Source organism: Erythranthe guttata, chromosome 3, assembly GCF_056151865.1.
Source record: "Erythranthe guttata isolate IM_541 chromosome 3, IM_541, whole genome shotgun sequence".
NCBI lineage: Eukaryota > Viridiplantae > Streptophyta > Magnoliopsida > Lamiales > Phrymaceae > Erythranthe > Erythranthe guttata.
The window spans coordinates 15,999,315-16,012,064 of NC_142535.1; the positions used below are offsets into that span (position 1 = coordinate 15,999,315).

General features: G+C 32.5%; 2 protein-coding genes across 2 annotated transcripts; one reads left to right on the forward strand and one right to left on the reverse strand.

Annotated features, from left to right (window-relative positions):
• Positions 1-308: 308 nt before the first annotated feature.
• Positions 309-4,192, reverse strand: LOC105956432 (eukaryotic initiation factor 3 gamma subunit family protein). Its single transcript, XM_012980282.2, has 13 exons — positions 3,879-4,192; positions 3,644-3,771; positions 3,177-3,297; positions 2,751-2,832; positions 2,610-2,680; positions 2,335-2,376; positions 1,875-1,999; positions 1,657-1,750; positions 1,444-1,549; positions 1,235-1,359; positions 1,014-1,119; positions 742-828; positions 309-610 (listed from the first exon to the last, which is right to left on the reverse strand). The coding sequence occupies exons 1-13, from the start codon at positions 4,007-4,009 to the stop codon at positions 509-511; spliced, it is 1,320 nt and encodes a 439-aa protein (XP_012835736.2). The 5' UTR covers positions 4,010-4,192; the 3' UTR covers positions 309-508.
• Positions 4,193-7,740: 3,548 nt separating this feature from the next.
• On the forward strand, positions 7,741-10,572 carry LOC105956430 (C2H2-like zinc finger protein). The gene is made up of 3 exons (XM_012980280.2): positions 7,741-8,454; positions 8,582-8,682; positions 9,764-10,572. Exons 1-3 carry the CDS (start codon positions 7,856-7,858, stop codon positions 10,420-10,422), a joined length of 1,359 nt encoding a protein of 452 aa, XP_012835734.2. The 5' UTR covers positions 7,741-7,855; the 3' UTR covers positions 10,423-10,572.
• Positions 10,573-12,750: the final 2,178 nt, after the last annotated feature.

Genomic DNA, 12,750 nt, shown 5'->3' on the forward strand with positions numbered 1-12,750 from the left:
GAACTGATGTTCCAAAATATAATATAAAATTACAAAATAAATTTTAAAAAATAAGTACTAATAATAAAGTGTATATAAAATAATTTTTGGGCCCTAAATTTTCGTAAATATCCGGAGACTCTAGGTAACCTCCCCTCAGATCCAACCATATTTGCAATGGCGTAATATATGTTCTTTTTTTCCAATTTTAAGTTAAACAAAAGTATATAATAATTTAGTTTCATTAAATTCCAAATGCACCGTACGCTATAAAAAAATATGCTAACAAAATAAATTCATTATATAATTGGCTGAAATAAAATGCTATATTATGCCAAATTTCCATAATTATTCCATAAATCAACTATTTGAAAGTTAATCCGTGGCTCGAGCAAAATCGCATTTACTGTACACTTCTTACAAATCAAGGCAAGTACAAGGTTTAAGTCACACCAGAACTCAATTAAGGTAAAATAATAATAGTAATTAAAAAAAATTAAAAAAAAAAAAAATTCGATAATTCATATAACTAGGCGGGGCTTTTTTCGCTGGCAGTTATTCGAATGCCAGTCAATAAATAGCCACCAGATGAGCTCATCTGCATATGTGGATGAGTTCTTGATGGAAGAACCTGCAATATGTAAGATTATATGTAATTACTACGAGTAACAGATAGTATTACGAGCCATTTTCAATTAAAAAATATTAAAAATTATTTTTATTAAAAATATTGGACATTATATAGAGTATCGAGAGTTGTACCTGATACTCACGCAACCAAGATTCCGAAATTTGCAAGCTGATGGCCATTTTCTCCGTCTGCAGATTGTGCATGCATGTTGCTAGAGGCTGTAATAAAATAAATAAAAAATAAAAAGAAAATCAGAAAGAGGGAGAGAGATTGTTTCGCTCGTATTTAATTAATATGCAAATTTCGACTTTTTCTTGTTCTTGTTTGTTTAACCAAATGAGATTTTTTTTTCAATTATCAAAAAAGTGGTTAATTAAATTTAACGATTAAAATAATTAATTACCTGGAGATACTGGTGATAAATGACGAATGGGGCCGAGTAAGATAGAAGTGGTACAAGCTCTTTTGCGATGCTCCAAGCATCCAAGTCTGGAGCAGCAATAATCAAACTGCAAATAAAAATATTAAAAAAAAAAAGTCAGATATTTATCGAAAAATAAACAAACTATCTTCACGAAATTCAGAATAAAATTAATTAAAAAAAAAAGCAAAAAATTAAATTACCTGGAAAAGCCATTTTCCTTCCAGGAATTAATAGCATCAAGAGGTGCCTTATCGCCAGCCTTTATACTTTTACCACTTTCGATATTACTGACCAAGTCTATAGTTGAAGGAGACGACATTTCTTTCTGCAGAAATATAAACCGTCATTGTAAATTTATATATATAGAAAAAAAAAAGAAAAAAAAAGATAAAGAAAAATTATCACAAACATTTTGCACTTTTCCGATATCAGAGTCATCTTCGATCTGGTCAATGGACGTTGAATTTTCACTGCGGGAAGAAGGTTGTAGTTCAGAAAGCGAAGCATGCACGATCCTGGACAATGAAGAAATACCACAAACGGGAATAAATTTTATAGCCAAAAAAACCGTTGCAATAATTGCATAATAAAAGGTAAACAAACAGGATTTAAGAAGACGCACTTTTTGCATGTCTCGTTACTGAAATTGAACATTCGGACAATATTAATAGGATATGGAGTCATCCCGCAATACGTATTACATACATAACCCATTCCTGGAAAGAGGCAAAAAAAAATATTAGGCATTAAATTTTCATTGAAATAGAAAAAATAAATTCGATTAAATTATTCAAGAAAATTTTTATTTTATTTTTATAACGGAAGAAGGTAAATATATACCTCCCAAACGCTCCGCCACAGCACCAGTAATTAAACCGTCGAGCATATCCAATACAAGTACATCTGAGTGTGAGGTAACATTAGCAAAGGACAACAGAAGAGACAGTGTGTCCACCCGTAAAAACCTGGCAATTATACATCATAGAAGTTCTTTAAATAAAGGGTTCGTGGCATTAATTGTAAATATTTGAGCAATAGATGAAAGTACTAGAAAGCAATCGGAATAAGCAAGAAATTGACTACTTGTCATCGGCTCGTCAATATTAACATAATTCTTAAAGTGATAAAAGAAATCCCAACTATTTGCAAAAACTAGAAAGAAAAGAACTACTATTTGACAATACGAGGCATGTCTTAATCATTAAGAATTATTAATGTGAACATAATTCTTAATTTGGTTAATGTGATTATAAATTGAAGTTAATGCGGTAATTTATCATCACAAGAGTAAGTTATTTACCCGATTTTCTCTCCCTGTTTTTTGAAGTATGCTTCACATATGCTGCAAGGAACAAGATGCAAATATATTAGCAATGAAACGATATTCAGGAAAACAAATATTTGACTGAAATAATCAATGATTGCAGATCGAGATTTCCTAATAAGTATGTATAATATTAAAAACAGAAACAGAATTTCGCATACAAATTAAAAGCAACAAGTTCATTACAGTGCTTAGAAATGAACATGTAATTCTGAGTAAAGAAAAAAAAAGTGAGTAATCATTAAGCCAACCTTCGGGCAAATGGACGTCTCACAAGTATCCTCGGTGCATATTTTTTCTGCTTTTTGATCCGGTACTTTTCCTGCAAACCGAGATATATTCAGTATTTGATGTTCGGAATAGATTAAGCTTTTTTCGTATTAGTCAATTACCTGTGAAAATGCAGTTTTCTTATCAAATGTTGCACTATTTGCAATAAGGGCCTCAACTATTTCATCCCCAGTTACTCCCTTTCTGCAAACAAGGTATAAACAGTCAAACACTATTGCAGAGGCATAGTATACCTTGCAGCCATATTAGGCAAAAAATGTTAGAACTTAGACGAAAACAAGAATCAAGGAAAAGTCAAAATACATAAAGTTGGTTTATGGGCATTATACTTAATAGATCAACAGCAGAGAATTTGAATTAGAACCAAATTATATTGGCCAGTGTCTTTACATGACGTGCTTAATGCTATAGTCGCAAAATTAAGCGCAATCAGTCTCTATCGTATGTAACGAACTTCCCCATTTCGATGCAATAAAAGCATAGTTGTATAGTTTTAACCTAGAAAATAAGCAACTTTAGTAATTTACCTCCGCATTTCATCAATGTCTTCACCCGTGAGAGTCTGGGCTGTGTTATTATCAACTAATGCGCGATTATCTCTGCATTCCTCCATAACTTCGCAATCCATTTTCTCCCCAAGGTTATTACCTGATTAAAAATATATATATGAATACATTGGCAATTGAATTGCTTAAACGACGTTCATCGCAAAACCAAACTATACATACACAATCAGACCCTTATTTTCCTCTTTCGTCTCCCACCGAGACGCAGAGGCACATATATATCTTCAATACTAAGCATACTAAGAAGCAACTAAATTCAGAACACAACATACCAACTCAACTCTAACACCGTTGAAACGAAACATAATGCTAATAGAAACAACATAAAACTAACCCGTACGAGTCGAAGAACATCCGAAAAATTTAATATAAGCACTTTTCAAACTAGTCATGATTCAGATATATCTAAAGAAGACAGATTTATTAACCTTCAGATGCTGGACCGACTCGGGAGAGAAACGGTCCGTCTTCTCCGACATCTACCTGAAACGAAGACCCAAACGGGCATCCAATCAAAGGCTGCAGCGAGCAATTCTTGTTCCCTATCTTTATTTTCCTAAATTACACAAAATATAAAAGCCGACTCAAAAAAAAGGAGCTGTTGTATAAATTTTCATAATTTCCAAGCACAGGTAAAAAAAAAAATTGAAGTTAACAGCTTACGCGCCGCCGTTGAGGCGAGAGAACAGCACTCGATCGCCGTCGTTGATGTCGAGCAAAACACTGCAGCCTTCCCAGGTTATTCTCGGGTTCCTATTCGCGCACATAGTTTCGTCTGAATTCTTACTAGACATTGCTGTTTTTTTTTTGTTTTTTGTTCTCCGACCAAAAGAAACAACCTTTGATCGATTTGGTTGAATTCGAATTGATGGTTTGTTAGGGAAAGAAACAACCTTGGGCGGTTAGAAGAGCAATTTGGTTGAATTTGAATGGGATTTGGGGCGAAGAAATTTGAACCTAAAACCCTAGCAAATGGCAACGGTTCCCCTAAACGACGACGTATTTTAAATGGGCCTAAACTTTGGGCTTTATATGAGAAATAAACTCATGGGCTAATTTCCAGAGAAGCCTGCCTATGGAGTTCTATTTTACAGATTACAATTACTAAATATAAAGTAAATTTTAATAAACGAAAATATAAATCCAACCTACGGCAAAACTAATTACATCTCCGTAAATTTTTTTCTCTACTAATTTTCTAATTTTTTTGATTTTTTATCTCAATGGAACGATTTTTTCACTTTCTTTGGAACGATTAATGACATCTTTGTAATTTTTTTTCTTTTTTCTCTACGAGAACGCTCTACAACTCTAATGGCATTTTTGTAATTATGTTTTATATCTTCTAATTATGGATGAGTTTTTTCTTAACACTTTCTTCATGTATGCCGAATTTTGAATGTCATATTTTTAAATCGTTATTTTCCTCACTTTTAAAATATCACTAGGTGCATCACATAGAGAAATACTATATATATAACATAATTTTAGGCATGCTTACAATTAGGTTCCCATACATGGTTCTAATCCTTGCTACCCAGTATATTTCACGCAGTGTAATATCCATATTATGCTCTTATATACATACACGTGTATATTGCGTGCAATATGTGACATAAATATCATTAAAATAAAAAATAAATTGTATATATATTTTGGATTTGAGAAGAATATGGGAGATAATATCTTAGTTGTTATATATTTCATTTTAGTATTACCACCAACTTAATTTTTTTAATACCTAAGTGTTGAAGCAAAAAATAATAATATAGACTATGCACAAGTCAAATTGAACGGTCCACATCCATTAAGGTGACAACGAAATACCAAACCATTCATAATATTCGCTGTTTCGACAATTGGAATAGTTGGGCTAAATAAACCCATGATTAAATAACTAATGCATCAACATTTTTTCATTTACTTATTTTATTGTTTAATAATATTACAATTATTTAGATAAAAATCGTAGTTGTTTCAACACACCCCCAACTCTTCACCTAACGATTAGGAAAGCTTGTCCCCGTATTTCAAAATTGATGACGAATACAAAGTATATAATATGGAATAACTTAGATTTGCTACGTACCTAGATATTATATATAAGGGTTTTTTTACGAGAAAGTATCTGACCACCAATCTTTATTAATTTAAATTAAATTGAAGTATTTTATCCTTTTCATTAATAAGTAATAACTACGCCCTTTTAACATGTATTATAAACAAAGAAATATTTAATATTAATGCAAAATTGCCCCCAACTATTTAAATCTAATTTGTAACTGTAAACTCTAAATTAACTCCAATTTCAATAATTTATAAAAGTCAATACTGTTAGAGACTGATGTTGACCGCCGGTCAGCGGCGACGACGATAAAAAAAAAGTCAACGCCAGTGACCAGCGGTCAATGAGCACGGCAATCAAAATTGGAGTTAAATTTGGGTAAGGGGTCAAAATTGAATAATTGTTTTAAATTTATCTATACCCGATGAAAATTTTCGGTGATTTTAAACCATAGCTCTGCACATAACAACGCATACATCAATGTATATGTGTGCTTAGTGAATGATTAATAATTTAGATTAACAATTCTAAAACACCGAGTTTATTTTCACCAAATATAGGATCTCAGAGCCCAAGTGCATAAAATATCGTATGCTCCTTGAATTAATCCACCTAATATTTAGATTATATAAAATAAAATCAATAAAAAAAAAGAAAGTGGACTTCAACAAAACACAAATGAAAATGGATAGGTTGAGTGGTTAAGTAGCACGTTACAAAATTCACATAGGGCTAAACGCTACAAAATAAAAATCAAATTGATATAAATATAAGTCACTTATCATTATTTTATTCATTTGGCTCTTCTATTTCTCTTCTTCCTTAAAATTGGAATCTAAATTCCCCACCACATACTTTTGACTATTGAGCCCCCAATTTGCATGACTATATTAAATGTCACACACTAAAAAATTAAATTGGGATCTTTTAGTATGTAAATATAAACAATCAGTATCTTCCAAACATTGTGAAAGGGATTTAATAGAACATGATCTATTTATTTACATATTAATTATTAAATATTATACTCCATTTGTTCCACAATATCTGTCTCTTTTAAGAATTTTTTTGTTCCATATTATCAGTCACTTTACAATTCCAATGTTGCATTAATTACATATTTTTCAATTATACCCTTATTAATTCCCCAACATTCTTTCTGCATTAATTAGTAAACAAGGGTATTTTGGTCTATTTATATCTATTTTCCTAAAATCAAGACATATTTATTGAAATTCTTAAGACTCGTGCCGAGGTGAAAAACGACACATATTTAGGAACGGAGGGAGTATAAATTTCAATAATAAATAACATTCTATTATATATATAAAAAAAATTGTATCCTCAACATAAATAATAGAAAAATTCCTGAGAAAGGCACAATACGGGTTGCACGATAAATAAAATTTAATCGTTAATTAACAATAAAATTTCATAATTAATTGGCTATAGTTTCTTTTTTCTTTTTTTTTTCTTTTTTTTTTGCAATATGTGATCTAATTAGTGGAGTAAGAGAGTGTGATGTCATTTACCATAACTCGAATCTTCCTGTTGACACTTTTTAGGTCAAGCTTGTCTCGAATTGAAGTTTACGCTTGTATTGCTAAAATCCAGATTTCAATTATTAAAAAAAAGGAGAAGAAGAAAAAAGAGGATAATAAGTTATAATGGCCATGTTAATTAGGCACAATGCCAAATTAAGCCGCCATATATGCTTCACATGCATTCTTTTATCGTACCCATGCAATCCCAATTTAATTTGGACCCAAAATTAATATGCTAATTAATCTTTTATATATATATATATATATATATATATATATATATATATATATATATATATATATATATATATATATATATATATATATATATATATATAAGTATTTTATGAACTATAATACATGTATTACTCCACATTCTTGTGCATGAACATACATACATACACGAACCTTCCCCACATAATTAATACCAAAAATGGACCCATTATAGTGGTTGGAAATTAATTTCATCAATTCAGATTTTCGAGTTACATCATAAATCCGATCTTCTGCTACTCTTTTCCTTTCCAATTTAATTATAAACACTAGTAGTAATTAAGAACACTAAATCTTAATTAACAATACTTAAAGTAAATAAATAACTATTTGGTTGTATTCTGACATCCATCATTATTTATATGATTAGACAAAAAAAAAAAAAAAGCTGGTTTGTTGATCTATAAACGAATCTTAGTCTTGCTGGATAAACTGAACTCTCATGCAATAATTAAACCAAATTATTGATATATATATTACATATATAAATCTCTATATGGTTAGTTAATTAATCAATTTTATTTCTCATGCAAACAAACAAATCTGAATTAATTAAAAATTGAAAAAATAACCAAAAGTACCAAAAAGACCTTATCCCAATTCTTTCTTTACCCAATCTTGGATCCCTCCCCCCATTAAAGAAACACCTTCCCCCAATACCCTCTCTCTCTCTCTCTCTCTCTCTCTCTCTCTCTCTCTATATTTATTTTCTCTCTCATCACAACTTTGTGTTAGTGTGTGTGTGTGTTTTTCTCTCCATGAAAGAGAGATCAAGAAACTCCATGCCACAAGTCTTGTTCCACTACTTCCTAACCCTAATTCTCATGGCCCTCCTCACCTTCTTACCGGAATCTTCTTCGTCTTCTCACCACGACGCCAAAAAGAATGTCCGAACAAGTAACAATACTTCGAACCGCAAGAAAAAGAAGGAAATTACCAAACAGCCCTCGTCTTGGGATCAAATCAAGAACCTCCTCACCTGCAAACAAATCGAAGATTCCAAAATCCACGACCCTTCTAGAAGATCAAGATCATCATCATCAAATAATAACACCAACATTTATACCTCGTGCAGCTCCATTTGTACCTTCCGCGACGTCGCCCACGGCAACGCCCGCGTCGTCCACCGCGCCGACAACTCTCCGGAGAGCAGCGCTCTCGGCCAGGAAACCAGGCTCCTCACCAAGAAGACCGCCGCCTCCCACGGCTCCTCTTCTTCCAGGTCCGTCAACTCCACCTCCGCCAGAACCGCCTCCGCCGGCGGCGGCGGCGGCGCACCGTACACGTGTGGCCGAGGCATGCAGTTCAGGAAGCTCTCCGGGTGTTATGAGTGCCACTCCATAGTTGATCCTAGCAGGTATTTTTTTAGTTATCATGATTAATTAATTAACCCTAGGAAAAAAATTTAATATATATTAATAATTAATTATATTGTGATTAAGTTAATTAATTAAATTAAGGTATTGAAATAAATAAATTAACAGGTATCCATTGCCGAGAACAACTATATGTGCTTGCTCTGAATGCGGAGAGGTTTTTCCGAAACTTGAGAGCTTAGAACATCATCGAGCAGTTAAGCATGCAGGTAAATAATTAATTAATTATTTTTAATTATTATTATTATGTTTTAATCTAATTTCATATTTTTTTTATATATGAATGACCTAGCTGTTGCTTGATTATATTCCAGCTTTCACTTAATTATTTATTTCTTTTTAATTTAATTTAATTTCCTATTATGAAAATCTACGAGTCAACGCTAATTAATTTGTATTAATATTTTTAACAAAAATGATTAATTCTATTCAAATTGAAAAGAAGAAATAAATAGTGCTACAAGAAAAATAAAATTGAATTTTTATTGAGGGAAAATTTGAAGTTTAAAAACATGTTAGTGCAGGCAAAACGGCATTATGCTGCAGTATAACTAATATATTGAAATTATTAAAAATAAAATAAAATAAAAAAAGTAAATTAAATTTGGTCCAATATAAAGCATTAATATTTGCCTATCTTTTACACGGCACAGTGGGTGGTGGTGCTATGCCACTTCGCTTTCCAATGGACCATTTGGATTTAATATTACAGCTTTCTCTTCATAAAATGAGAAAGTACCACTCTATACACGTGTCGTTTACTGGTTGGTGGTCAGTTTCCGCTTTTTATGCACGAGTTGTACCTCACCGACAAAAGGAAGTTATACTTCAACCCCCGACCGGTTTGCCTTTTATGACTACTTAATTTCTCTATATCCATATATATATATATATATATGAAATTAAAAAAAAAAAGGAAATAGAAAAATAAAATCATATTGTTTAATTTACCTAAGTTTCTCTATGTATGTGTTAATTAGCTTTTGTTCAATTTATCTTTACAAATCAATTGAGTGGATTAATTTCAGTTAGTTCTCTCGAGTCGACTGATTTACACCTCAGTAAATTGAAATGGAAAAGACGAATGATAGACGCATAAATTTGTATTGTTTGAGAAACGAGAGACTTTCGACTAACAAAATTATTAGGATATATTTTTCTCTTTTTTTATGAATTAAGTTATTTAAGATTTTAATCATTATCTATTTGTTTATTTATTTATAATAATTATTATTAGTTATATTAATAATTAGGAAGCTGAAATATCTAATTTTGTTGTTGTTGTTGTAGTGTCCGAACTTGGACCGGAAGATTCGAGCCGGAACATAGTGGAAATAATATTCAAATCGAGCTGGCTTAAAAAGGACAACCCGATCTGCAAGATCGAACGGATACTAAAAGTCCACAACACCCAGCGCACGATCCAACGGTTCGAGGACTACAGGGACTCCGTGAAGATACGCGCCAACACCACCACCACCACCACCGCCGCCGCCAGGAGATCAACCAACGCCAGGTGCGCCGCCGACGGGAACGAGCTCCTCCGCTTCCACTGCGCCGCCCTTACGTGCTCGCTCGGGGCCCGCGGCTCGTCCAGCCTGTGCGGCTCCGTGCCGGCTTGCGGCGTGTGCACCATCATCCGGCACGGGTTCCAGGGCAGCAGAACAAACGGGATCCGCACCACCGCCAGCAGCGGCCGCGCCCACGACGGGCTCGCCGGACTCGGCGCGCGCCGCGCGATGCTCGTGTGCCGCGTGATCGCCGGGAAGGTGAAGGGGGCTGCGGCGGGGGATGCGGCTGCGGCGGCTGATGAGATTGGAGCCGGCGGCTCGTACGACTCTGTAGCGGGTTATGCGGGGGTGTACTCGGATCTGGAGGAGTTGCACGTGTTTAGCTCGAGGGCTATTTTGCCTTGCTTTGTTGTAATTTACAAAGCGCTTGAATATTAGGTTAATTAATTATGTTTTATTTTGATTTTTAATATTTTTATCATTATTAATTTTTTTTTTCCTTCTTGTGGTAGATTTAATTGGTGTAATTTAATCAAGGAATCAACCTATTTGTAAATATTATTTTTGGGAGTGCATTGTATTAAGAAAGTGTTTCTTACAAGAATTTTAAATATTTGTACTAAAGAGATATAGAAATCGAAAAAAAATCACAAATAGCACAATTTGAATTATTATTTGGATTAATCGAGAATGTTCGACCCCGGTTATAACGTAGATGCGGCATTCCCACTCGGTGAAAATTTATATGGAGTATCGATAGTGTCGCGAGATGACCGTGGTTAATAGCCACACGAAAAAAAGGAAAAAAAAAACACGAAATTGAGTGAAATTCAAAAAATGCAATAAATATGTTCATTAAGTAGCACGTGAGCTGGTCTTGGGACACATGCAATAAATATATTAATTAGGGAGTAATAAGATGTACGATGACTTTTGACTGAATCAAAAATTAAAGACCCTTAAAACAATTAATCCTCTCAATCTCTCTCATAATTGTCACACACATGCAATTAATTACAGCCAAAGTGACAGATTCATACATATATGTGTTAAATTTAATTGTCAGAAATAAATATTGTTAAATATCTAAACTAAAGCCATTGACTATTGTCTTAACCAATTACAGTACAGCTTTAATTAATTAGGAATAGCTAATCTCGTCATCAGTATTGAAACTGTTGGCCAGCTAATATTGCTTAAAAATTTGTTGCAAGTTGTAACTGATTTTTTTTTCTTAATTTTTCTTAATTTTATTTTTTAATTAAAAAAAGACTAGCAACGCATCATATATGTAGATTCTTAGGAACAATTTTTTCTTTATTTGAATACAAAATTACCTTGTACAAAAAATAAATAAATTAGTAAGTACAGTAAAAAAGTAATTAGTGAATAAGATTGTGCTTAATGAAATGGGCTTTGTTTGAGATTTAAAAGATTTTGGGCTCTTTGGCCCAAATGGAGGTTCGAAGTTCACTTCAAGAAATTCAAATTAAAGCCATATGAGATCCGGACCCATGAGGGCCGGGTTGGGTTGCCCAGCCCGACCCTTTTTGACATGTACTTGTGAGTTGTGATTTTTACTAACAAAACATCAATAAGGTATAATTATTTATTTAATCACACCATAATTATACTAACCTAATAAGCCATTGGATACCGTGTGGTCAATATCTTGTCGTATACCGCGATATGTATCGCGATACCATACGATTTCTATAGAAACGATACACTCGGCATATGCATCGATTGTAATCAAATAGAGCTAAACGTCGCTCGATACCTCGATAAGATACGATATCCTATAGTTACAATATTTGTTTTTAGGGGTTGATTTGTGTGATTTTCTGCACATTTAGGGGTAATTTGTGTAATTTTCAGCTTATTTAGGGGTGTTTTGTACAATTTTCAGCATTTGTCGTTCATAACCACTGTGTTTTTTTTTTAAATTAAGGCAAAACCACAAAAAAATGCTTTAGATGAAAGCAATTATATTAGCAAAATGTAATAAAACCGAAACTAGCATATTTATTTAGGGGTGATTTGTACAATTTTCAGCATTTGTTGTTCATAACCACCGGGTTTTCTTTTTTCTTTTTATTTATTTATTTATTTTTATAATTAATGTAAAACCACAAAAAATGCTTTAGATAAAAACAATTATATTAGCAAATGTAATAAAACCGAAACTAGCATTTCTAAAAACTAATTTGAATTTTGTCAGACTCCATAATTTAATGTTTGAAACTTGAATTTAGATCTATTTTGAATGAAGGATTCGACTTTAAAATATTTAATTTTACATTTTTATCGTATAATTAATATGTGATACATATTTTTTTTTACTATTTTTAACAGTTAATCAAATATCTCATAGTACGAAACAATAAATGATACGATATGATACGTGAAGGAAAACGATACGCCGATATATACCGAAACAATATATTCTAGTATTACGGGTCAAACTTGGGGGATGACTATATATTGACCTAATGATTTATTCAGGTCACATTAATAGAGATTTCCCAGGCAAAGAAAAGCTGGGAAACTCTCATCATTCCAAAAGTACTTTTTTTAAGTCACTTCAAAACTAATACAATAATTAGTTAACCATCATCACCACATTCATCTGTTTCTCATAGGTAAAGTGATTAATTAATTAATTAATTAATTAATTAATTATAGATGAATTACTTTGAAGAAACTAAACAATTCATTAATTATGTATGCATTGTCGGCTTAGTTTTTAAATTCTCACTAATTGTG